The following is a 26,587-nucleotide window of genomic DNA, read 5'->3' on the forward strand; positions in this document are numbered from 1 at the left end:
AATAAGAATTTTAAGGTCTTATATATATAAAATACATGTTCATAAATGTACCAAGCAAACCACATGTCTGGAGCAGCACAGGAAGACAGTCCTGAAGCCATTTTGACTCCCAAGCTGACCAAATGTTTCTCTGCAAGGAGGGAGGAGGTGGGGAAAAAATCTTCCTCGTTACAGGAATTTAGTAGTCAGCATTTCAAAGGGTGACAGACTACAGTGGTACCTCTGGTTGCGAACGGGATCCGTTCCGGAGGCCCGTTCGCAATCTGAAAAGAGAGCAACCTGAAGTGCCATATCTGCGCAGGTGCGCCGCGCGATTTGCCACTTCTGTGCATGCGTGTGACATCATTTTGTGAGTCTCCACATTCACAAGCGGCGAAAACCTGAAGTAACACTTTCTGGTACTTCCGGGTCGCCGTGGTATGTAACCTGAAAGAACGTAACATGAGGTATGACTGTACCAGGAAAGGCATTATCAGATAACCTGGCAGACAGGAGATAAACAACGCACTCAAATTTCTGTTGTAGACCGCCTTTTCTGTGATGTAGGTATGATGTTTCTGGGGGGTGGTCTTGGGTTACACCCCTTCTGTGATGTATGTATGATGTATGGAGGAGTGGTCTTGAGCTCCAGGGCAGGAAATTAAAAATATCTATATAAGGGCAGGCACACCTTTGTTCTGGGTTCCTCCTCCTTTCCTGCGTGTGAGGGGAGCACCCTGTTGCAACAGATCAATACAAAATCAGGCTTACTAGCTGCTTTGCTTCTCAATATTCTCTGGTTGGCCTTTGTTATTTTCTCTTACCAATAGGGAAGCCACGTAAGGACTCTATATGGGCTCTTGGATACCCCATAAGGGGAAAAGGGCAGGTTTTGTTTACAACACCACTGAGCATCAGTCCCAGGGCAACCCAAGAGAGATCAACGGCCGAGAGCTGCGGAGGTAGTATAATACACATTTATTTTTAACATCTATTGACTTATTCTTCCAGATCACCCTCCCATCTGTCAGGATCACAGAGTGGTTTACCATAAGCACATGAGAACGGCAACGAAAACATCAACAAACCAACGGCCAAGCCAATGCACGGCCAAACAGTAAAAAGAACGGCCGCAATGGGATTTCAGCGGCAAATGGGGATTTTGCATTTCGGCAGATTTCGCCCAGTACGCCTCCAAAGGCCGAAGCGAAAAGACAAGTCTTAAGGGGCAGAGGTAGAAGCTCGCTAGCGGAGGCAGATGACTTCTCCGGCTGTTGCAGAGAGAGCAGCTCGTGGCACCGGCAGCTCGTGGCACCGTGGCCAGAACACCAGGCCCACTCCATGCGCCTTCGTAGGGTAAGATGCGCCCCTTGACGAAAGATGTCCGTGGATGCTGTTTTCGTGAGGGCCTCTAGAGAGAGGCGCCTGGACCCGGGATTGCTGCCTGCTTCATTCCACCGACTTCTTGCACAGACACTGGTGTTTGCTGCTGCATTCAAAGATGTACGAATCGCCATTTCTGAAGTTGACGCAGATGTTCACCATGGCGGAGACGTGCTGCCAGCCTCCAGACCTGTTAGGGATAAGGAAGCTTAGCCTATTTTATTTTTTAATGCGATTCCTGGGATCGGGGAAGAAGGCTGCCATAGCGAATGGGAAGAATCTGCTGCAAGCAGAGATTGTGGGAGATAACTGCAATTCGCACAGCAAGGAGCTACTACTAAAGCATTTGCTAACAGCTACCTGCCTAGTTGAAGGGACGCGGGTGGCGCTGTGGTCTAAACCACTGAGCCTCTTGGGCTTGCTGATCAGAAGGTCGGCAGTTTGAATCCCCGCGACAGGCTGAGCTCCTGTTGCTCAGTCCCTGCTCTTGCCAACCTAGCAGTTCGAAAGCACGTCGTGTACAAGTAGATAAATAGGTACCGCTCCAGCGAAAGGTAAACGGCGTTTCTGTGCGCTGCTCTGGTTCACCAGAAGCGGCTTAGTCATGCTGGCCACATGACCCAGAAGCTGTACGCCGGCTCCCTCGGCCAGTAAAGCGAGATGATGCCACAACCCCAGAGTCGTCTGCGACTGGACCTAATGGTCAGGCGTCCCTTTACCTTTACCTAAACTGATTTTAATTGATGTATAATAAAGTTCACTTTTTTAAAAGAAGAAGATATGAGCAAAGTAAGGCACGACTGCGGCCACGAAGCGGAAATGGAGCAATGATTCCAAACTACAAGAAAGAAGATTCCACCTAAACATTAGGAAGAACTTCCTGACAGTAAGAGCTGTTGGACAGTGGAATTTGCTGCCAAGGAGTGTGGTGGAGTCTCCTTCTTTGGAGGTCTTTAAGCAGAGGCTTGACAACCATATGCCAGGAGTGCTCTGATGGTGTTTCCTGCTTGGCAGGGGGTTGGACTCGATGGCCCTTGGGGTCTCTTCCAACTCTATGATTCTATGATTCTATTCTATGATTCTATGACTGGACCTAATGGTCAGGGTCCCTTTACCTTTACCTGCCTAGTTGCGGCTTCTGCATCCGCTATTACAGACTGGTTTTAAAAAGCTTTATTCCTAACCAGAGAAACGGACCCAACAACTCTGGGTTCTCAGAGGGGAAGCAGAAATTTTGGGCTTCGCAACTGTCTGGCGAGTCTTGTGTTTTTTATTAGCTTATTTAAGGACACAGCCTCACGGGTGGCAAATTCCACCCAATTATGATTTTGCCTGTCACCATTTTCCATTATATGAGTTTTTCATCAACTGTTTATGTCTTGGCTTGAAATACTGATGTATCGCCTCTTTTGAACACGTTTCTTCAAAATATGTAGTGCGTACAGTCAAACCTCAGATGTCGAGAGTAATCCGTTCCGGAAGACCGTTTGACTTCTGAAACGTATGACAACAGAGGCGCGGTTTCCGATTGGTTGCAATAACATCCTGCACTTGAGTGGAAGCTGCGTCGGGTGTTCGGGTTTCGAAAAAGGTTCGGAAACCGGAGCATTTACTTCTGCGTTTCTGGCATTCGGGAACCAAAACATTCGAAAATGGAGCCGTTCGAGAACTGAGGTTTGACTGTGCTGTTGTAAGAAATCCCCAGAGAGACCCTTGGCCAATGCAGCTACTCCCTGCGCTCAAAGGACTTGCGTAGATCTCCGAGAGCCCTCACAACAGGACACAGTCTTTTCATCATTATTATTAAGTCAATATTAGATGTAGGCAAAACCATTAGACATCAAACACCCTTGCTTCTCATGCAGAAAAAGGAGGAGACTCACATCCTGATGTGGAGGTTTGCCCCGTCAGCCCACTTCCAGATTCTGTCGGACGTGTTGTACATCAGGCCGATCCAGTAACTTCCACCTCGGAGCCGGTTGTTGTGCATCATGAACCAGTCCACCGTCTCCGACAGCAGGAATTCCTGTGGGAGAAGGAACCCCCAAGGCCCATCATGCAGGGCAGCCAGAATTTTGCAGGGAGCACACAGGGGCGTCTTACCCAGAGGCTAGCATTGCAGGAGTTTGGACTAGAAGACCCTCGAGGTCCTTTCCAACTTGACAGTTCCATGTTTTTAAGAAATTGCAAGCACAATATATGAGGTCCCAATGTGCAATGAGCCCGAAAAGAGTGTCAGGGTTGCGTGTGGGAACTGCACACCTATCGGGGAGGTTTATGCAATTTCTGCCCTAGGCACACGCCCCTACGTTTCTGAGCACAATTCAAAGTGTTGGTGGTGACCTTTAAAGCCCTAAACGGCCTCGGTCCAGTATACCTGAAGGAGCGTCTCCACCCCCATCTTTCTGCCTGGACACTGAGGTCCAGCACCAAGGGCCTTCTTGGTGGTGGCACCCTCCCTGTGGAACGCCCTCCCACCAGATGTCAAAGAGAACAACAACTACCAGACTTTTAGAAGACATCTGAAGGCAGCCCTGTTCAGGAAAGCTTTTAGTGTTTGATGCACTACTGTATTTTAATATTTGGTTGGAAGCCGCCCAGAGTGGCTGGGGAGGCCCAGCCAGATGGGCGGGGTATAAATAATAAATTATTATTATAATATTATTATTACCCCCTACCCCGTGCCAGAGCAAGAACCCCGCACCCCCAACTCCAAAGAGCTTTCACCATTTCTCCTTCGGTGCTCCCGATCAAGAGGCCGCTTTTGAGGGACTTGCAGTGGCTCAAGCAGTCTTTCCAGGACATGGGTTCGGTGGTATGCAGGTAGCAGTTGTCTCCCCATTGCATCCAGTGCCGTTTGCAGGACTTGCACGTCAGGGCTGTGGAACAAGGATGGGCGGGAGGGAGGTATTTAAGAGGTATTTGGTTAAGAAAGCCCAACAGAGGCTCTATCTCCTCAGAGTGTTGCGCAACAAGGATGTCAATCAACATTTGATTATCTCCTTCTACTGGTCAACTGGTCCTTTCATACTGCATCACGGAGTGGTACACTGGTTTGACATCAACTGATAGGAAGTGCCTACAGAGGGTGGTGAATACAGAACAAGATATTATGGGCTGTCCCGTGAATCCGCTGGAAGACATCACGGAAGAACGTTGCCTCAGGAGAGTAAGGAAAATTCTCAGGGATGATTCACACCCTGGCCGCCACTTTCTTGATCTCCTGCCCTCAGGCAGAAGATATAGAATGTAAAAACACGCTGATTCCCGGACTGTCCGTGGGCCGGATTGAGTAGGCGATTGGGCCGGATCTGGTGCCCGGGCCTTAGTTTGCCTACCCTTGAGCTATAGCGTATAAGCTAAACTGGGCATGAGCATCGTGCCTCCCCACTTAAGCTGGGCAGAAATCTTCCTGGGCCTTGGGAAAGAGGTGCCAGGCTTTAATACTTCAGTGCTCTAATTTACCGGGAACATTTAGGGAACTAGCCTCGTACCTGTAGTCCCCTGACCGTACGCCACTGCATTATTGTCAAATTATTTTTTCCCTTTGCAGAGCACAAGTGATGTGGCATTCTAGCGACATCAATTCTCCCTGGAGCGAGCTGGACTGGGCTGGGCCTCGGATATCCCCAGAAGAGTCAGGAAAACCAGCGCCAGGAGGGTCAGCAAACCCTGGCTCCTCCGCAGCCTGGCTGGGGAATTCAGAGGCTGGTGTCGCAGAGCCAGACCCAGGGACTCCTCATAAGCGCACCTATTATGTACTGAGTTGAATAGGATCCAAAATGCAGCAGTCTGATTGGTTCTAAAACAATAGGATTCAGAATGCAGCAGTCTGATTGGTCCTAGAACAATAGGATTCAGAATGCAGCAGTTCTGATTGGTCCTAGAACAATAGGATCCAGAATGCAGCAGTCTGATTGGTCCACAGGAGCCACCCAATCCAGCTCCAGGTGGAAGTGAATCCGCAACCTGATTGGCCTACAGTAGAATCCCGGAATTAGCCAATCACATGGGGCCCATTGTGTAAATAATGTATATAAAGCAGATACTTTGAGGGAACTTCCATTCCTCCTCAACACTATGAACTGAATAAAGAGCATGAACTCCATACTCGACTCCGAGTATCTTTCAGCACCAGAGCTTTGTCAACGAGAAGCAAGGGCCACTTATTTGCCAGAGACTAATTGGTTTTGCCATTTTACCCATTCCCACCCATTTCCCTATTGCATCTCTCTTGCAATAACGATTGCCGCTATTGCTTTAATAAACAGGTGAAGAAAATATCGAGAGCTCTTCTCACTTCTGCCTTCTGCTTGCTGCTGAACGGCCATCTTCAGTCTCTTCTCTGAACGCTGCAGCAGTTGAGATTCGGCAGTGATTTCTGTCGCCACGTGGGTGTCTGAAATGAAAACGTATTTCTCTGTGTGTGTGTTTTTTTAAAATAATAATAATGTTAACGGAGAAATCTGAGGGCTCCCTTGGACAAAAAACAAGGACACCAGCCAGGAATACCAGAGCAAAACAGCAGCCAGTAGGCTTGGTCTTGATTGAAGACTGTCGCGACAGGACTCCCACCTGCCACAAGGTGGAACAAGATGGAAGCCCTGAACAAAAGAGAACCCAAATTTTTATTAGCTGCTAATCTCCATGTTACACCCCCCCAAACTACATCACTAATACATCATGGTTGCATCATGAAAGGGGAGGTCTGGTGGCAGTAATCTGAGCATCCTGGACCCTGCCCCATGGTTCCCCTTGCCCTCCACCAAACACCCATCAAGTGTAACAAAAAAGATATTTACATTTCCCAGCCAAGTTAATCACACCCTTTTGTCTTCATCTGGGTTTGTTATTTCTGGAATGACTACCTGTCTGGCACTCAGGTATCAGGATGCCAGGAATTATCACTCAGGCAGAGGGGCTGCTGAGTAGCTGAGCTCACATATCTAGATGAATTTCTAAAGTTTCCCTAGTGAGCCAGTACATAGATAAAATTACCAGTGAATTCTTACATTTGGTATCGTGCAGCAGAGGCCCTTTGAATAGATAGGAAGAAACTGTGATGAAGTGTTTTGTGGGGACAAATCACAACAGTCACAAAAGCGATGGTGCTGATTTTGGTACTGGGCTGCATGTGCATGATATCTGCTGCCCCAACCTATACATAAATTCCTGCAACAATAATAATAAATTTATTGCACTGGGGCAACAGAGCACATTCCTTGTGCAGATGTAAAGGTATGTGCTTGAAACTCTCCTGGCTGCCAGTCTTGTTAACTTGCCCTGGGACCACATAATAATAATAATAATAATAATAATAATAATAATAATAATAATAATAATAATAATTATAATTATAATAATAATAATTGTTATGTACTGAAGTTCTCACCCTGGGCCAGCAGGGGGATACTGTAGACAGTTATGCAAATGAAGGATCGAAAGTGACGTTCAGTGATTGGATAGTTTGTATGCAAATGAAGGATCGAAAGTGACGCTCAGTGATTGGATAGTTTTAGAAAGTTGCTACAGTAACGTTGTACTGGAGCTCTATATAAGCAGGCTGACTGAGCTCTTCAGTTCAGTTCTGTTCTGGCCTCTGAACAAGAGCTGTTTGAAGAATCGCTGTGTCGTCTGATATGTTCACCCACAACTTAACAATAATAATAATAATAATAATTCCCTTGAGTTCTGCAGTCCCAGAGCCAGTTAACGATAGAGAACGACGCGCTGCATCATGGATCATGCAGCCCAGCCTTTTTATGATTATTTCCACCCCAAACAGGGCAGCGAGTCCCCGCTCTAGGGCAGCGTGCAGGCCCCAGAGGAAGGGAGACCCGGGTTGGGGGTTCGGAAGCCTCTTGTAAAGCCCCACCCCACCCCGGTACTCACAATTGTAAATCAAAATGAGCAGAGTGCAGAACAAGGCCAAGGAAACAGCCACCAAGAGCAGCGCCCAGATTTGCCACCAGGTGGAGATGCCCAAAACATCTGCAGAGGGAAAAGGAGAAGCATTAGAAGCACGCCCGTTCTGCTTTCCTGCCTGGCACGCCGAGGCCTCTGAAGAATTGCAGAATTGCAGAGTGGGAAGGGGATCCTCAGAGGCCATCTAGTCCAACCCTTTGCAGTACAGGAACAAATACAGAAATGCAATAGTGTCATACCTCGGGTTGCAGACGCTTCGGATTGCGCGATTTCGGGTTGCGCACTGTGATAGGAATTTTGAGGTCTTGGATATATGTTAAATGTTCATAAGTGTACCAACCAAGCACATACATAGATCAGCACAGGAAGACCGACCTGGAACCATTTTGATTCCCAAACTGACCAAATGTTTTCTTTGCAAGGTCAAAGGAAAATGGAAAAGCCTCCCCATTGTCTTTTCCTTCACAAATCCTGTCCTAAGGTCACATTTAAGACATGAATAGGGTGTGAGCCTGTGACCTGGATCAGGAACTAAGTATTTATCATTACGAAAGACTGGCCAGGCTCCCAAGCAATCCAATCAAGTGACCTGCCAGACAGGAGAAAAACAACATTCAAATTTCTGTTTTAGACCCGCCTTTTCTGTGATGTAGGTATCTGGGGGTGGTCTTAGGTTGCACCCCTTCTGTGATGTATGTATGATGTTTCTGGGGGTGGTCTGGATCTACAGGGTGGCAATTTCAAAAGTCTTTATAAGGCCTTGCCTTATAAGGTATGAATAGGGTGTGAGGCTGTGACCTGGCTCAGGAACTAAGTATTTATCATTACAAAAGACTGGCCAGGCTCCCCAGGCAAGCCAATCAAGTGACCATTAAACAGGTAACCTGGCAGACAGGAGGTAAACAAAGCACTCAGATTTCTGATGTAGACCGCCCTTTCTGTGATGTAGGTATGATGTTTCTGGGGGTGGTCTTAGACTCCAGGGAGGGAATTTAAAATGTCTATTTAAGGGCAGGCACACTTTTGTTCTGGGTTCCTCCTCCCTCCTGCATGTGGTGAGGACCCTGTTGCAACAGATCAATAAAGATCAAGCTTACTATCTGCTTTACTTCTCAATATTCTCTGGTTGGCCTCTGTTATCTTCTCCTACCAATAGGGAACCTATGAAAGGACTCTGTAAGGGCTCTTGTGTCCCCCATAAGGGAAAAGGGCAATTTTTGTTTACAACAGCACCGCGCCGAACCCGAAAGTACTGAAACGGGCTACTTCCAGGTTTCAGCGCTTGCTAAATCGCACTATGTGCATGTGCAGAAGTGCTAAATTGCGCTTTGTGCATGCGCAGAACCGCTGAATCACAACTGCGCAGGTGCCTGCACGGATCACGTTCGCAACCCGAACATCCACTGTATAGTTTGTTTGTTTTTTAAGGTGGGGGCATACGCTTCAGCATTTCTCCGATGGAAACAGAGACGTCCTATATAATAATAATAATAATAATAATAATAATAATAATAATAATAATAATAATAGTTTTACTATTTATACCCCGCCCATCTGCCTGGGTTGCTCCAACTTTTTCAGGGAGGCTCCCAACATAGACGAAAACACAATAAACATTTAAAACCTTCCCTATATGTACAGGGGTGCCTTCAGACGGCTTGGGGGGTCGCAAATCTCCATACCCTCCAATATTTCTCTGATGAAAAATAGAAACGTCCTAAGGGAAAGGGGGATCAAATCAGAAACAGGGATCAGCTTTTGAAATCTGGGACTGTCCCTGGAAAATAGGGACACTTGGAGGATCTGGAATCTCAGAATGGCAGAATAGGAAGGGGACCCCACAGGTCATCTAGTCCAGCCCGCTGCAGTACCTAAACAAAGACATAAATATAATGTTGTTGGTTTTTATATATATAAAAGGTAGTGGGCGAATTAAGCAGGGATTGGGTGTGGGGAACAGCGTCCTAAAATCCCCACCCACTGGGATGCTGCTATTGTTACTTTCTGTTTTGCAGAATCACCGTATTTTTCTGTGTATAAGACTAGATTCCCCCCCCCCCAAAAAAAATAATGTCCAAAATTTGGGGGGCGTCTTATACGCGACGGCCATCTCCCCCCATTTTCTTAAACTGGAGTCCCCCAAAATAGGGGTCGTCTTATACATGGGGGCGTCTTATAGACGGAAAAATGCGGTAACTGTATAATCTGGTATTTTAGCAGGAGGAATTCTGCCTTCGGAGGGAGCCATGTGAGAACCTGCAAAACGCAACCAAAATAAATAAAATTAACAAAGAAACGACGTACAGGGTAGGAGCTGTAGATGAAAAACGGCAGCCGGTTCCAGACCTTAAATCGGCCTTCCTCAACCAGGCTCCAATGAGTCAGGGAGGTAAAGCAGATAATGATAATGTGGATGTCTAATAATAATAATAATAATAATAATTTTTATTTATACCCCGCCCTCCCCAGCCAAGGCCAGGCTCAGGGCGGCTAACAAGCAATAATGAAAACAAGTTGAATGAATACAACTTAAAAACATGATTAAAATACAGGAGGAGAAAGGAAAAAGAAAAAAGAAATGGAAAATAAATAAAAATTTATACCGCGGTACCTTGGTTTGCATATGTCTTGGTTTGCACACATTTTGAATGACAAACATATGAAACCCGGAAGTGCAGGTCCCGGTTTCTGACCTTTTAAAAATTATTATTACAACCCATTTTTGGGGGGGATTACCGACAAATTTATTTGGGGAGGCCCCACTGGCGAAAGCGCGCCTTGTGTTACAACCTGTTTCGGTTTACGAACGGACCTCCGGAACGGATTATGGTTGTGAACCAAAGTAGCACTGTATATATCAATCAATCAATCAATCAATGCATGCTCCCCAGAGATCTTGGAGGGCGGTAAATGAAATAAAAACCCCAAACCCAAAATAAAAAACGGGGAATCTCAAGGGAGCAGGAACCTCCGGAACGGATTATGCTTGTAAATCAAAGTACCTCTGTAAATATCAATCAATCAATCAATCAATCAGTCAATCAATCAATCAATCAATCTGCATGCTCCCCAGAGATCTCGGGGGGCGGTAAATGAAATAAAAAACCCAAACCCAAAATAAAAAAGTGAGGAATCTCAAGGGCCTTGGGGATGCGTGGCTGATCCTTGTCGCCAGGGTCACCCGCTGCCACGCTGCCACCTTCCCCTCACCTGGGGGGCCGGGGATCCTGTCCTGCAGGGCCCAGGCGACCCAGGAGACCCAGGAGGGCCGGCTGGGGGGCTTGGGCAGCTCCCGGCGCAGCTGGGGCGAAGACTTGCTCCAGAAGGCCGGTCCTTTTGAGGGGGCCCTCACCTCCGCCGAGCGGGACTTGGCGCTCAAGACCTGGGACTTGGCCTGGAGGCTGGAGGCCGGGACCACCTTGGCCCCCGGGGGCCTGGGCTCCAGGGGCATCTCGGGGCCTCCGTGGGGCAAGGCGGGGGAGAGGCTTCAGAGACCCCTTTGCAGGGGGTGGGTTGGGGGTCAGGAGAAGGGGGCTCTTGCTGGGTGGCAGAGGGTGCCCCCTAAAAGCAGGGGCCTGGGCGGCGGCGACCCGGGTCAGGCCTAGCTGGGGGTGGGTGGGGGGCACAGCCTGGCAGCGGGGGGGACGGACAGACGGGATTCAGACCCCGATTCTATTGATTCTCCAGGGTCTCAGATATCTATGGTTATGGTTTTTAATGTCTTGACATTTTAACGTATTCTTAATCTTTCGTTGGAAGCCGGTCAGATGGGTGGAGTATAAATAAATAAGTAGTTGTTGTTGGGTATAAATAAATAAACAAACTGATGTTGTCGGGTATAAATAAATAAACAAACTGTTGTTGGGTATAAATAAATAAATAAAGTACAGAAAGAATGGGAAATCTTTAAAGAGTCTTTGGAAAAGCATTACAATAACGAATACCTCCTGGCAGAAATAGAATGATCCTTGCAAAACAACAAATATAATGTTTTTTGCTATCGGACGAAAACCAGGAAAGAAATACAATAAGATGGCAAAAACTGTAGAAATAATAATACAATGAGTCTAATCGGAAGCCAAATGTGTTTGTTTTTTCCCCTTCTTTTTCCTTTCCCCCCTTCTTTTTCCTTTTTTTTGTGTTTGTCTCCTTTCTTGGTCTTTCTCTTTTTGATACGTTAAGAAAGCGATAAAGAGCTAAAAGTGTAATATGAAAACTTCAGTAAGTCAAAAGTGATGTTGTGTAATTTTCTACTACTATTTGTATATTGTTAGAATAGGTTAATTGTAATGATTTGATGTAGGAACTGAAAAAATAAAATAAATAAAGCTGGGGAAGCCAAGGTTTCTGCATGGACCGGGGTTGGGATAGATGACCCTTAGGGATCCCACTTCCAAAAATCTTTTAGGATCCTTTAGATAGCTTTTTCCCCTCTCTCAGGGATAGACCCCACGATAAGAGGAGAAATTCAGGGGTCCCTTTGGTGGGAAAGCGGGGACATTTTTAAATTTGAGAATTTGATGCGAGCGCCAGTCAAAACATGGCTGACGTGGTCTCACAAAATGGCTGCCGGGAGGCCCTGAAGGGGCACAAAATGGCTGCCGTTTCTGGAAGGCGCCAAATGGCGTTTTGTGGCATTAAATGGAGTTTTTCCTTACGTTTCCCTTTTCTTCTCCCCACCCCCCACTCTTTCTTTTGGCACGGACATAAATAAAATAAAGTAAAATAAAATAAAATAGCCCAGAAAAACATTCTCCTGCAACCCGGCCTTTGGCCTTTCACTATTGTCTCTGGCCTTTTAAAAGCCGGACGGGATGTTTTAAATAAATGCATTTCTTCCACTTTGCATTCATTCATTCATTTGATGCATCTTTTTAAAGGACTTTTCCTTCTTTGCTTTCGTGGGTTTTGCAAGCCTGTTTTTGTGTCGCAAGATAAGAGCAAGCGGCCAACCCCATGAACGAAACAAACCGATTTCATCTATTCGTTCTTCATTTTATTGGTTGTTAGGCATTTATTCGCTCGGCGATATTTGAGGTTTATTTGTTTGCAATCGTCATTTATTTATTGATTGATTGATCGCCGTTTTTATTTAACTCTTTATCATCTGTTTGTTTATTCACCATTCCTCACTTATTTATTGATTGATTTTATTGATTGATTTTATTCTATTTCAGAGCTCTCCCTCATTTCGGGAAGTTTTTAGTGTTTGATGGATTTATCGTGTTTTTAATATTCGGTTGGAAGCCGCCCAGAGTGGCTGGGGAAGCTCAGCCAGATGGGTGGGGTATAAAAAATAAATTATTATTATTATTATTATTATTACTTTCACATTCACAGTGTTGCTGGGGGGTTTTTGGCGAGTTTTTTTGGGGGGGGATTGTTTGTTTTTTCGTCTTCTGTGGGGCCGCAGAGGTGCATTGTGGGAATTGTAGTCCCTCGTCCGTCTGTCCCCCCACCAGATTTGAGGCCCTGAGGAGACACCTGTGAATTTATTTATTTCTGCCTTCTGTAGGGCCGCAGGGGTGCATTGTGGGAAATGGAGTCCGCCACCCCACCAGATCCAACGCCCTGAGGGATTCGCCGGCACCTGGGAACTACAACTCCCATCCTGCCTCTCTTTCCCCAGCCTGAGGCTGCCCCCCCTTGTGGCTGTGCCCTGAAGCCCCACAGAAGAAGCCCCTCTTTCCAAGCAGGTCTTCCTGGGGAGCAGCAGCCTGCTCCCTTTCCCCGGTGCTGAGTGCGAAAGGCGGGCACCTTTAGGCCACGGTTCAGCCTCGCAGGGTGCCTGAACCCCTTTTTGGGGGGCCACAAAGACTCTCCTTGTTCCTCGGGAGGTTTATTTGGGGGGGGGGTGTTTTGGGGGCAGGTGCGGTCGCCGGAAGGCGCTCCCCGGAAGACCCATGCTCAACGTCGCCCGCTCGGCGCGCTCTTTCCGCTCTAACACTCCCGACAGATCGCGGGTCACCATCGCCAGCAGAAAACGCCTGGAGGATGAAGAGGGTGAGGAGGAAGGCGGCCGAGCCTGTTGTAAACAAAAATCTGCCCCTTTCCCCCTTATGGGGTACCCAAGAGCCCATATAGAGTCCATACGTAGGTTCCCTATTGGTAGCAGAGAATAGCAGAGGCCAACCAGAGAATATTGAGAAGCAAAGCAGCTAGTAAGCTTGATCTTTATTGAACTGTTGCTTCTTCTTTTTTTAAAATAATATTACTGAAGTTTTAAAGGTTACAAAAAGAAAAGAAGAAAAAACACCAAATTAAACAAAAACAAGGCAACACATCACAAAAAAAACAAAAATAGAAACAAAAAACAAATCGAACCTTCCCATAACTTATCTTTCATTTGCTTGTTTCCTTGACCTCCTCACATCTCCCTTTTTTGTATTCTAGTTCAGTTAGCTACTTCAGCAAATCCTTTCCATCCTTCCCAATTTTTGTTCTATAATTTATCTTAATATGATGTAACTTTACATTCTCTCCTTTCACCAATTAACAATCTATTTTTACTTAATCCTTTATAACATTTCCACTAAAACCACATAATTTCATTCCAGCATCCTTCTAACGTTCCTTAATTTTACAATGTTTCTGCAAATAAACTTTAAATTTCTTCCAGTCTTCTTCCAATCCAAGACCACCCCTCAGATACATCACACCTACATCACAGAAAGGGCGGTCTACAGCAGAAATCTGAGTGCGTTGTTTATCTCGTCTGACAGGTTACCTGTTTAATGGTCGCTTGATTGTATTTCCTGGGGAGCCTGGCCAGTCTTTTGTAATTATAAATACTTAGTTCCTGGGCCAGGTCACAGGCTCACACCCTATTCAAACACAGACATACCCTTAATTTGTGAAGGAAATGACAATGCGGAGGCTTTTCCACTTTGACCTTGCAGAGAAAACATTTGCTCAGTTTAGGAGTCAAAATGGTTCCAGGTCGGTCTTCCTGTGCTGATCTATGTACGTGCGGTTATGAACATTACCATATATCTAAGACCTCAGGAAGGAAGGAGCACGCGGCGGGCCTGCGGAACTCCCTGTCGTGCGCATGAAGATGATGGGTTTTTCGGAGCTAGCCGATCTGGCCAGGGAGTCCGTGATCAGAAGGAGGAGGAGCAGGATTACCAGAAAGAAGACTATTTTAGTTAAATATGTTAAGTTCAACTAATTGGAAAAGCTTGCAAAGAACAGATAGGCTTAGGATTTAAATGCGTAATGTGATGATTTATTATGTTTCATGCTGGATTGGAAAGAAAGAAAGATTTTAAGTGATTAAGTTAATTTTATAAGAATACTGGAAAACCGTTAAAATGATATACACTGAAATTCAACCCGGGGGATACGAGGAAGTCACTTAACAATGTTAATAAGATTAGTATTAATAAGGTTATTATCTATGTTTGTTTGTCTGTCTGTTTGTTTGTGTGTTTGAATTTTTTGTGTGAAAATTATTAATTTTCCAAATTTAACACAACACAAAATAACAAAAACATATAACAAGAAAAACAAGAAAAACAAACATACATTCACAGCTTCTTACAGTTAAAACTCCACACTGCATTCCATTATTGGGTGACTTCCTCAAATCCTTCCTAACTGATTTTCATTCAATCTCATTTTAGCAATTTTCCAATATCCCCTTTCTAATAAAATTAACTTGTTCAAATTACTAACTTCCTTTCTTTTCGTAATATTCTCAATCCATCATTTTATACCATTCAACATAATTTAATCCTGAGCCAAATTTAGCACTTGCAAGTATTTCCACTTATTTTATATTATTATGTTTTACTAAATATTCCTTAAATTTCTTCCATTCTTCTTGATGTTCCTCCTCTTTCTGATCGCGGATAATTCCAGTCAGGTCGGCCAGCTCCAAAAAGTTCAACATCTTCATCTGCCAGTCTTCCACTGTTGGTATTTCCTGTGATTTCCAATTTTGGGCAAGTAAAATTCTTGCTGTAGTTGCGGCATACAAAAACAATTGAACATCTTTTTAAGGCAATCTCTCCATGCTCTTATGGCACAGAGCTCTCCGTCCTGGCGAAAAAGACCGCCCTGTGGCTAATCTTCCGCCATGCAGGCTGATAGATGAGCTTAAATTTTGGGCACCTTGGCAAGAAATTCCGACTTTTGGAAAGGGTGCATACCTTTGCCACGTTTCTCCGGCGAAAATGGGGGCGCCCTGTTATTTACCGTATTTTTCGCTCTATAAGACGCACCAGACCACAAGGCGCACCTAGTTTTTGGAGAAGGAAAACAAGAAAAAATATATTCTGAATCTCAGAAGCCAGAACAGCAAGAGGGATCGCTGCGCAGTGAAAGCAGCAATCCCTCTTGCTGTTCTGGCTTCTGGGATAGCTGCACAGCCTGCATTCGCTCCATAAGATGCACACACATTTCCCCTTACTTTTTAGGAGGGAAAAAGTGAGTCTTATAGAGCAAAAAATATGGTATTTTTTGGGGGGAAGCTTCCTGATGTAGAATAGGATGCCCCTATTTTCCTCGGAGAAATGTTGGAGGGTATGTGGCAGGGAGACGTTTCTCACGGCCTATTGGAGTGCATTGGAGCCTTCCGTGCCCAGTATACCAGTGTGAGATACTAGATTTTTTGTGCGTGCAAACTGGGCGGGTGGAACTGTCCCATTTGGAAACATGAGGTTGCATTGCGGAAATGTGGGCTGATCCATCAGGGCTCTCCTCCTGCTCAGATCCGTAAGCAGAGGGCACACCTCGTGAGTTACAACTCAGGGCATATGGCGGACCTGGGCACCGGGAAACCAAAACCATTTCTAGCTCTCTGTAGGTTTAGGATGGGCCGAACCCGGAAACTTCAGAGCTCTTCCGTCTAGCCCAGTGTTGCCAACTCAGACTTGCACCAGAGGGGAGCATTTCACATCATATGCTGCCAGCTGCCAGGATTGAACTTGAGTCCTGCATGCAGCCCATGCGCTTGGCCGTATCTCCCTCCCTCGCCATATCTCGGCGGCTTAAGATGCCTGCGTACCTTCATTCTCAAGAGACCAATCTCCCTGGCAACCTGGGATTTCTCACAACTGTCTCTTTCCTTCCCATTTCCAAGACACCAGCTACTGGCGCTCGGCCACCTTTGGCGTCCTGCTCACCACTGCCATTCTGGCCACGCTGGTGGCACTCATGTGCTTGCAAGGTAAGCGAGCGAGAGGGAAGGGGCTGACCGAGTCCCTTCACCTTAAAGAAAAACACGAACCTCGTTTTTGTATTGGCTTAAGGCATGGTTAGGGGATGCGGGTGGTGCTGTGGGTTAAGCCACTGAGCCTAGGACTTGCCGATCAGAAGGTTGGTGGTTCGAATCCCCGCGACGGGGTGAGCTCCCGTTGCTCGGTCCCTGCTCCTGCCACCCTAGTAGTTCGAAAGCACGTCAAAGTGCAAGTAGATAAATAGATACCGCTCCAGCGGGAAGGTAAACGGCGTTTCTGTGGCTGCTGTGGTTCATCAGAAGCGCCTTAGTCCTGCTGGGCACATGACCCGAAAGCTGTACTCCGGCTCCCTCGGCCAGTAAAGCGAGATGAGCGCCGCCGCAACCCCAGAGTCGTCCGCGACTGGACCTAATGGTCAGGGGTCCCTTTACCTTTACTTTAAGGCATGGGTAGGCAAACTAAGGCCCGGGGGCCAGATGTGGCCCAATCACCTTCTCAGTCCGGCCCACGGATGGTCCGGGGATCAGCATGTTTTTACATGAGTAGAATGTGTGCTTTTATTTCAAATGCATCTCTGGGTTATTTGTGGGAGCATAGGAATTCGCTCATTCTTATTTTTTTCCAAAATATAGTCAGACCCCCCACAAGGTCTGAGGGACAGTGGACCGGCCCCCTGCTGAAAAAGTTTGCTGACCCCTGGCTTAAGGCATGGGTAGGGAAACTAAGGCCTGGGGGGCGGATCCAGCCCAATCGCCTTCTCAGTCCAGCCCACAGACGGTCCGGAAACCAGCGTGTTTTTACATGAGTAGAACATGTTCTTTTATTTAAAATGCATCTCTGCGTTATTTGTGGGGCATAGGAATTCGTTCATTATTCCCCCCCCCAAAAAAAATATTGTCCGGCCCCCCACAAGGGATTTAAATTAAATTTAACTTTTTTTAAAAAAAATGCACCAAGTAGGAATGGGATTGGGGCTGCTTCGATGGGAAGGGAGCCTTCATGCTGCCTAACTGAGAGCTACTTGCCCCCTATTGTTTTCACACAAGTTGGAATGGGATCGGGGCTGCTCCGACAGGCAGTGCAAAGCCTCCTTTCCCAGCTGAGGGATCCCAACCCAAGAAGCCATGTGCGCCTCCACGCCTCTATTTCTCCTACTTTCGGAGGAGAAATAGAGACGGCAACGGCTAGAGAGGTGCCGTCTGAGATGTTTCCTGCAATGGAAAGGGACTTGGGCTCCTCCTGCGCCCACTTGCACATAGCCCCTCCCGGGAAAGGCCCTACCCGCAGCGAGTAATTCCCGACTCCTCAGCGAGGCTGCATCGCCACGTGGAGCTTCCCGAGCCGGAACGATTGCACTCCCCGCTGCTCGCTCTGTCTGCAGCGCCAGGGCAATTGCCGGGCACCGACGGGCCGGGTTTAGAACCCTGGTGAGCCTGAAACAGCCCAGGGAGCCGTAGTTTGCCGACCCCTGTTAGAAACCATGGGATCCTTCTGGGTCATCAGGGCAGGGTTAGGTCATCAAATGAACCAATGGCTTCAAAACCAGGGCTGCCTCTTCACCATAGCTGTCAAGTTTTCCCTTTCCTTGCGAGGAATCCTATTCGGAATAAGGGAATATCCCTTTAAAAAAGGGAACCGTTGACAGCTATGTTCTTCATAGAGGCAGCCCGTCCTTCTCAGGGGCTTTGTGAGAATGCTACGGATAAATTTGGGTCTTCAGTCTATTCAACCTGTCTTGTCTTTGGTTCTCTTTTGAAGTGGACAAGCTGTCGAAACATGCACAGAGTCACAAGGACGTGATGGAGCTACAGATCATCATCCTGACTGAAATTCTGAGACAGCTACAGATCGGCAAAGGTAGATGGGGACATTGTTTTGTCTCCCCCCCACCCTTCTCTTAAACCAGTTTATTCATTTGTTCATTAAAAAAATAATAAAAAATCGTCTCACAGGGGAAACAACGGCCAAGGATTGCAAATGGGAAAAGTTTTTAGTAAGAAAGAAATTATTAGTGCCGGTTCTAGTGATTTGTCCATTTGCAGATAGCGTGTAATATATAAAACACTCTGGACAGAATTGTTGTAATTTGCAATAAAAGGAACCACAAACCAATAAAGAACTAGACAGTGGAGATCTTCTGATCTCCTTTCACCTCCTGGAAACTCCAGCTATTGCAACAAACATCTCCAGGGCCGGATTTCGGTTTCATGAGGCCCTAAGCTCCTGAAGTTAATGGGGCCCTTTATATGTCCAGCTGTCCAGCTGTCCTTTGTCAACAACAAATTGTCACTGATTGTTGTGTGTTGAATAAATGCTATATGGTCATTGATGGACCTCATAGGTATCTCAAGCCATTTGCACATGACAAAAAAATGTATTTTATCAAAGTAATGGTTGAATTGAAATACAATTAAGAAGATCGTGAAGCTGACAGATTGTGAAGCTGAGGCTCCAAGACTTTGGCCACCTCATGAGAAGAGAAGACTCCCTGGAAAAGACCCTGATGTTGGGAAAGATGGAGGGCACAAGGAGAAGGGGACGACAGAGGACGAGATGGTTGGACAGTGTTTTCGAAGCTACCAGCATGAGTTTGACCAAACTGCGGGAAGCAGTGGAGACAGGAGTGCCTGGTGTGGTCTGGTCCAGGGGGTCACGAAGAGTCGGACACGACTAAACGACTAAACAAGAACAACATATTAATAGTGAAATACAAGTAAGAAGAAGTACAGTGGATGCTCAGGTTGCGAACGTGATCCATGCGGGGTGCAGGTTCACCACCCACAGTGGCGCGTCTGCTCACGCGCGGGTTGCGATTTAGCACTTCTGCGCATGCACAAAGCACAATTTAGTGCTTCTGCGCATGCACAACCGCTGAAGCCCGGAAGTAACCCGTTCCAGGTTTTGGCGTGTCTGTAACCCAAGAAAGCTCAACATGAAGCGTCTGTAACCCAAGGTATGGCTGTATATTAACAGTAAAATAATTACTAAGCTCTAACTGTATGTAGGTTTTATTTTATTTTATCTTATATTTTGGAAATGTATATCCAGTTTTTCCCCCCATTAAATTTTTTTGGGGGGCCCAAGAGAGCGGGGCCCTAAACTATAGCTTGTTTAGCTTATATGTAAATCTGGCACTGCCTGTCACCATTTTGGCCCATTCAGGGGTAGGGAAGGGGGATAAATGATACTTTACTGTCAAGCTTTTCATGCACAACCAACCCCGCCCTTTAGCTATCAACTGCAGCGTGTGCAAGATGCAGTGGTTGCAGCACAAAGATTCCTGCTACCTTTTCCGAGAAAGGAAGATGGGCTGGCGTTCCAGCATGGGCTTCTGCAGAGACGAGTTCTCCTCCCTGGCCGTCATCCACAACGACACAGAACAGATGGTACTGGGGCTTGTCTGGTTTGCTGCGGGGATGGAGTTGGGCAAGGCTCGATAGCTTCAGAGTTCCCTCTCCCAATGCCTCACCCCCATATCACGTAGCAGTAGCTCAGCTGTGCCACCCCCCCACCATATACCGTATTTTCCGCTCTATAAGACACACTTTTCCCTCCTAAAAAGTAAGGGGAAATGTGTGTGCGTCTTATGGAGCGAATGCAGGCTGCACAGCTATCGCTGAAGCCAGGAGAGTAAGAGGGATAGCCGCGCGAAGCCTCTTCATGGCAATGGGAGGAACACTCCCCCTGCCCTGAAGAGGCTTGGCACGGCTATCCCAGAAGCCAGAACAGCAAGAGGGATAATAATAATAATAATAATAATAATAATAATAATAATAATAATAATAATTTATACCCCGCCCATCTGGCTGGGCTCCCCAGCCACTCTGGGCGGCTTCCATACAAACAAAAAATACAGTAAAATATCACACGTTAAAAACGTCCCTGAACAGGGCTGCCTTAAGATGTCTTCTGAATGTCAGGTAGTTGTTTATCGCTTTGACATCTGCTGGAAGGGCGTTCCACAGGGTGGGCGCCACTACCGAGAAGGCCCTCTGCCTGGTTCCCTGTAGCTTTGCTTCTCGCAATGAGGGAACCACCAGAAGGCCCTCGGCGCTGGACCTCAGCGTCCGGGCAGAATGATGGGGGTGGAGACGCTCCTTCAGGTCTACTGGACCGAGGCCATTTAGGGCTTTAAAGATCAGCACCAACACTTTGAATTGTGCTCGGAAACGTACTGGGAGCCAATGTAGGTCTTTCAAGACCGGTGTTATATGGTCTCGGTGGCCGCCCCCAGTCACCAGTCTAGCTGCCGCATTCTGGATTAGTTGTAGTTTCCGAGTCACCTTCAAAGGTAGCCCCACGTAGAGCGCATTGCAGTAGTCCAAGCGGGAGATAACCAGAGCATGCACCACTCTGGCGAGACAGTCCGCAGGCAGATAGCGTCTCAGCCTACGTACCAGATGAAGCTGGTAAACAGCTGCCCTGGACACAGATTTGACCTGTGCCTCCATGGACAGCTGTGAGTCCAAAATGACTCCCAGGCTGCACACCTGGTCCTTCAGGGGCACAGTTACCCCATTCAGGACCAGGGAATCCTCCACACCTGCTCGCCTCCTGTCCCCCCAAAACAGTACTTCTGTCTTGTCAGGATTCAACCTCAATCTTTCACTGCGCAGCGATCCCTCTTGCTGTTCTGACTTCGCTTCACTGGAGAGGCACTGCGCAGAGAGGGAAAGCTGCGCAGCGCCCCTTCAGCGAAGCGGGAGGAGAAGCCGAGTCCCTCCCATTTCTCCTCCCGCTTCGCTAAAGGAGCGCTGCGCAGAGAGGGAGGGAATTTTTTTTCTTGTTCTCCTCCTCTAAAACTAGGTGCGTCCTATGGTTGGGTGCGTCTTATCAAGCGAAGTATTATACCTTTAAAGCAACCCATTTGATGACTGGACTGTGTCCTTAGAGAATAATCAGCCATTTTAAAAACAACCCCAAACCCAATAGGTACTGTTAGAAGTAAAAATACCAGTCTCAAGGCTTGAAGTCCTAAACGGCCTTGGTCCAGTATACCTGAAGGAGCGTCTCTACCCCCATCATTCTGCCCGGACACTGAGGTCCAGTGCCAAGGGCCTTCTGGCAGTTCCCTCCCTGCGAGAAGTGAGGTTACAGGGAACCAGGCAGAGGGCCTTCTCGGTAGTGGCATCCGCCCTGTGGAACGCCCTCCCTTCAGAGGTCAAGGAAATGGGAGGTCAAGAGGATCTCTGTGGGAGTGTTCTGGCCTTGCCAACCCCGGCCTTATTGGTTTCTGCCATCCCTTTGCTCCTCTCCTCCCGTTTTTTGCTGAGCTGGTTGCTAGGGAAGAGAGGCAGATTTCTCTTGCCGGGGTCTTGAACTGACAGCTCACATACTTGGGTTTTTGAAAATTAGGTTGAAGAGCAGTGGTGTATCTCCCCTCCTGAAGGCAGGGTGCTTGTGGCTTTGCCTTGCAGAACTTCCTGAGGTTTGAATCAAGGAAACATTTCCGCCAGCACCGCGGCAAGAATAAATACTACAAATTTTGGATGGGCCTGACGTACGACGTCGTCACGAAGCAATGGAAATGGGCAGATGGCTCTCTCTATGACCCCAAAATGTAAGTGACTCTGGCACCCCCATACTCCCTAACTCATTTGTCACAAGATTGGGTACTCATTATTAAGCTATATTTCATCATCATCATCATTATATTTATGATTTTCAATTTTATACATTTCAGTACAGTGGTATCTTGGTTTAAGAACAGCCCTGTTTACTAACTATTCGGTATGCAAACTCAGCAAAACCGGAAGTAGTGTCCCCTTTGTGAACAGTAGCCGAAAGGTGGAAAGGCACTAGTGGCGAGAGGCCTCATTAAGGAAAGCGCACCTTTAACATGTTAAAAAGCACGTTTTAATATTTCAAAACTCGACTTCCTTCCCTTTCTTTCTGTGGCTCCTTAATTATTATTTTTTATATTTTCTGTATATTTCAAATTAACTGAATTTGCTCATTTATTCATCTACTTTAAATATATACTCTTATAAAACTGGAGGTTATTACAATAATCCGGCCAGTGTTCTTATCTGTTTACAGTTTACAGTGGTTCTTTGGTTCCCAAACAGAATCCGTTCCGGGAGTCCGTTCACCTCCCCAAACCGTACAAAAACCAAGGCGTGGCTTCCGATTGGCTTCAGGAGCTTCCTGCACTCAAACGGAAGCCGCATCGGATGTTCGGCTTCCAAAAATCGTTCGCAAACCGGAACACTTACTTGCGGCACTCGAGAGCCGATTTGTTCAGGAAATAAGCCGTCCGAGAACCAAGGTACCACTGTACTTGTAAATATTCAATAAACCATGGAGGGGCAGTGGGAGGAGGCAGGCTCCGTGCAAAGTGGTGGAGAAGGAGGGAGGGGTGCTGGAGGAGGCAGCAGTTGCAGTGTGTAGCCTCGAGCGCGGGGATCTCCCAAGGTAGAGTGGACAGGGGGAGCAATGATAGAGTCACGTTTATTACCTGTCAGGGAACTGCCATCGGAGCCAGAGGCGGAGGGAAGGCTCCAGAGGGATGCCGGACAGGGTCCCAGTAGGGAGAGAGGCAGCCCATCTGCTGGGGAAGGAAATCAGCGTAACACCGGTGGAGAAGGGGGGCAGATGGGGGAATCGGCGAGGGGGCTCCAGGACTCTTCGCCGGAGACCAGCAGGGAGAGCACGGGTCCTCTGCTGCCCACACCCTCCCTGCGCAGAAGACTTCCGCGCAGGGAGAATAGGAGGAGACTTGGCGTCGAAGAACTTCTTTGCTGGAAGAAGTTCAAGAAACGCCCACTGACGGATTCTGCCAGCGACTGAGACAGCCACAAAGTGAAAGGCTGTCCAGACAGAAAGGGTTCAACCAGGTAACCTAGCCAGGAGTGGCAGCAACTTACGCATGAGCAACCCCTAGAACCATTACATTACCGTATTTTTCGCTGCATAAGACGCACCAGACCATAAGACGCACCTAGTTTTTGGAAGAGGAAAACAAGGAAAAAAAATATTCTGAATCCTAGAAGCCAGGACAGCAAGTGGAATCACTGTGCACTGATCCCGCTGGCTGCCCTGGCTTAAGGGATAGCCGCATGCAGCCACTCCCGGACTGGGGAGGCTGCGCACGGCTAAGCAAGAAGCCAGGACAGTCAGTGGGATCGAAGCGCAGCGATCCCGCTGGCTGTCCTGGCTTCTTGCTTGGCCGTGCACAGCCTCTCCTGGGCAAGGGGAGCCTTCATCCCCTGCCCGGGAGAGGCTGCGCACAGCTAAGGCTCCCCCAAGAGCCGTGCTCCCTTTAAAGAGCGTGTGGTGTGCAGCCCTTCTCCCTCCTCGGGGAAAAGCCCCCAAGAACCGCACACACGCTCCATGCTCTTTAAAGGGAGCGCTGAGCAGAGCCTCCCGCCTGCATTCGCTCCATCAGTCGCACACACATTTCCCCTTACTATTTAGGAGAGGAAAAGTGCGTCTTATAGAGTGAAAAATATGGTATGTGCAGAGCTTGGGATGCAACCACGCAGCTGAGGAGGTGGTGTGTTGCGAAGCCAGTGGAGAGAGCTCTGGACCGCGGAAAAGCACCCAAAGCCTTCCCGCCTCCGACGGGCGCTGGAGGTGCGCAGGCACCAAGTCCCCGCTCTGCCTCGCTTGCCTCCCCGCTCTCCCCTCCCCGGACTCTCCCCGGACTCTCCGCCTAGCGTCCTCCACTGCTTGGCGCCCTGGCTTGCTGCTCCACTACGCCCAGTGGTAAAGACGGCCCTGCGTAGAAATAAAAGGCTGTCCACAATATCTTTGCTTAGTTTTATTTTCAGAAACGTAACCATCAAAAACTGCAAGCCATCACTCGTGCATAGCTTACGGAACATGCAGAACTGGCAAAATTAACAGATAAATTACATGAAAAGGATAACAAAGACTTTAATAATAATAATAATAATAATAATAATAATAATAATAATAATAATACTACTTTTATTTATACCCTGCCCTCCCCAGCCAAGACCGGGGAACCATTTACAAGATATATGAAGAAGTGACGTAAAGAATTGGACTCATTGGCAGGGTTTGACTAAATGAACACAATTGTATATAACAAAAAGTAAGATTATATGGATTGGGAAAATTTTGGGAAACAACACACGGGGTGAATAATATGGAAATAAAACAAAATGGGAATTCGGAAAATTGTTAGAGAAATGTTGTTCGAGGTTGTATACATGGAAAAACATATATATATGAGAGAGACCACAGGTGTGCAGCTAAGTAGGTCAAACTGCAAACATGCACCTCTGAGTAGCACCATTGACCTTAAGATAAAGAAAAATCGACATCTTCTCCTTTTCTGTGTTGTAGGCATGGAAAGCTGCCTCCCAAGGGCTGCGCCTACCTCCAAAACGGATCGCTTTTCTCCCAGGAGTGTGAGGAATTGGCTTACGTCATGTGTCAGACGGCACTCCGGTTTGGCTGGAGTTGAGCAGCTGTCGAAGAGGAGAAGGAGGCGCAGAAGCTGGTGTGGGTATGTGGTTGTGATCCCAACATGTTGTCGGATCAGGACCCCCTCCTCTCCCCCGTCTCACGGCAGTGTTGTGGCCGTTTTCCTTCAGAAGTCCCCAGAACGTTAAAGTAAATAAATTTTCATTTCTCAGAATGTCTTGAGACTATTGATTCTCTACCCCCCCCCATTATTTTTTATTGTTTTCCACATGTTTACAAATCGGTCCAAATTATTTAAATTTAATACAATTTCTTTTTTAAAAATCAGGTTTTCCGCTCCTGTTGCAAACCTACGTCCATTACTTCCTGATGTAGCGACTTCATTCTTCTTTAATAATAATAATAATAATAAATTTTATTTATACCCCGCCCTTCCCGGTTCAGGAAACTGGGCTCAGGGCGGCTAACAACAAATTGAAAACACTTAATTGATGCAACAAGAAACAACATAAAATACAGTATAAAATGTGAGTAACGATAAATTTAGAATTCAAAAATCAATTTAGGGGGTAAATCCATCCAATAAACATTAGATGATCACCAGGGCTAGCTGGCTAATTTAGTCCTATTTGGGCCAGTGAGGAGACCAGGGGAGAATTAGCTGTGGGATCCCAGAGCGGGTGATCGTAAAAGGAGAGGGGGAGGGAAGGAAGGGGAATAAGAGATCATGCTAAGTTCATATTGAAAGCCAGGTGGAATAGCTCTGTCATACAGGCCCGATAGAAGGAGGTTAAATCCTGCAGGGTCCTGGTTTCATGGGACAGAGCATTCCACCAGGTCGGAGCCATCACTGAGAAGGCCCTGGCCCTGGTGGAGGATAGTCTGACTTCCTTAGGGCCCAGGACCTCTAAACTGTGATTATTCATGGACCCCAAGGTCCTCTGCGGGGCAGACCAGGAGAGGCGGTCCCGTAATACTGAGGAGATTTCACCCCTCCCATATCCAAGAATCTCCTGATGAGTCTGCTGATTCTCCAGAGGGGCGGGGCAGTGTTCTGCTCTCTACTTATTCTGCTCCAGCACCACATCAAAGAGTCAGTCAGTCAGTGTGTCGGAGAGAGAGAGACTGCGTGTTAGAGATCATGTGTATAGATAAGGTTGCTGCTAAGAGCAGCTGCAGGCACTCAGTGCAGTGCAGCATTCATTTATGCTTAGACCTCATTTAGCTCTGTATATAGTTGTGTATTATAGCTGTAGATAGAATAAAGAAGATATTCTACAGAGCTGCTCTCCGTTTATATACTCTGCTATATTCTGCTATACTCTGCTGTGCGACGACTGTCTTCTTGTTGGAGTGAATCCGGTGCTCACAACTCTAAGCTGTGAGTCCACAGCACTTTGACCTGTTCCTGTGCAGAAGGTGGTCTCTGGAAGTGCTACCCAGCTCGCCTGGCCCAGTCGGGGCTGAAGCGGATGAGTCCAGTTGGTGGCACTGGCTCAAGGGTGATGCTGACAAATCCGAGGGCCCTATGCCACAAAGGGCTTTAAAGGTCAAGACCAGCACCTTGTACAGTTGGAGGGGACCTTGAAGACCATTATTATTATTATTATTATTATTATTATTATTATTATTATTTAATGCAGGAATGAATATGCACCTGTCCTGTGCGGGGCTCGAACCTGCAACCTTGGAGTTATTAGCACCATGTTCTAACCAGCTGAGCT

The 26,587-nt window shown here is 47.1% G+C and overlaps 2 protein-coding genes across 3 annotated transcripts; one reads left to right on the forward strand and one right to left on the reverse strand.

The window, feature by feature from the left end:
• Nucleotides 1–942: 942 nt before the first annotated feature.
• Nucleotides 943–10,789, reverse strand: LOC309378772 (C-type lectin domain family 1 member B-like). Its single transcript, XM_081927417.1, has 6 exons — nt 10,498–10,789; nt 7,255–7,353; nt 5,663–5,761; nt 4,090–4,241; nt 3,246–3,388; nt 943–1,552 (listed from the first exon to the last, which is right to left on the reverse strand). The coding sequence occupies exons 1-6, from the start codon at nt 10,736–10,738 to the stop codon at nt 1,429–1,431; spliced, it is 858 nt and encodes a 285-aa protein (XP_081783543.1). The 5' UTR covers nt 10,739–10,789; the 3' UTR covers nt 943–1,428.
• LOC309378791 (C-type lectin domain family 1 member A-like) lies at nt 9,579–25,077 on the forward strand. Of its 2 annotated transcripts, XM_081927468.1 has the most exons (7): nt 9,579–9,676; nt 13,157–13,290; nt 16,373–16,459; nt 18,228–18,326; nt 19,701–19,855; nt 21,887–22,029; nt 24,783–25,077. In XM_081927468.1, the coding sequence occupies exons 2-7, from the start codon at nt 13,191–13,193 to the stop codon at nt 24,901–24,903; spliced, it is 705 nt and encodes a 234-aa protein (XP_081783594.1). In that variant the 5' UTR covers nt 9,579–9,676; nt 13,157–13,190; the 3' UTR covers nt 24,904–25,077. The 2 variants fall into 2 exon arrangements, with proteins under 2 accessions (XP_081783594.1, XP_081783593.1); XM_081927467.1 differs by lacking the exon at nt 9,579–9,676 and having other exon boundaries at nt 12,766–13,290.
• The last annotated feature ends 1,510 nt before the right edge of the window (nt 25,078–26,587 follow it).

Source organism: Podarcis melisellensis, assembly GCF_964234715.1.
Source record: "Podarcis melisellensis genome assembly, chromosome: 10".
Taxonomy (NCBI): Eukaryota; Metazoa; Chordata; class Lepidosauria; order Squamata; family Lacertidae; genus Podarcis; species Podarcis melisellensis.

Bases quoted from the DNA above. Each gene is read 5' to 3' on its own strand.
- LOC309378791 (XM_081927468.1), top strand. From the start codon at position 13,191: ATGCTCAACGTCGCCCGCTCGGCGCGCTCTTTCCGCTCTAACACTCCC. The intron at 13,291-16,372 runs GTGAGGAGGAAG...CCCATTTCCAAG, and splicing joins ACGCCTGGAGGATGAAGAGG to ACACCAGCTACTGGCGCTCG. The intron at 18,327-19,700 runs GTAGATGGGGAC...CCCGCCCTTTAG, and splicing joins ACAGCTACAGATCGGCAAAG to CTATCAACTGCAGCGTGTGC.
- LOC309378772 (XM_081927417.1), bottom strand. From the start codon at position 10,738: ATGCCCCTGGAGCCCAGGCCCCCGGGGGCCAAGGTGGTCCCGGCCTCC. The intron at 3,389-4,089 runs GTGAAAGCTCTT...CTTCTCCCACAG, and splicing joins GGAGCACCGAAGGAGAAATG to GAATTCCTGCTGTCGGAGAC. The intron at 1,553-3,245 runs GTGAGTCTCCTC...TATCCCTAACAG, and splicing joins GCAAACCTCCACATCAGGAT to GTCTGGAGGCTGGCAGCACG.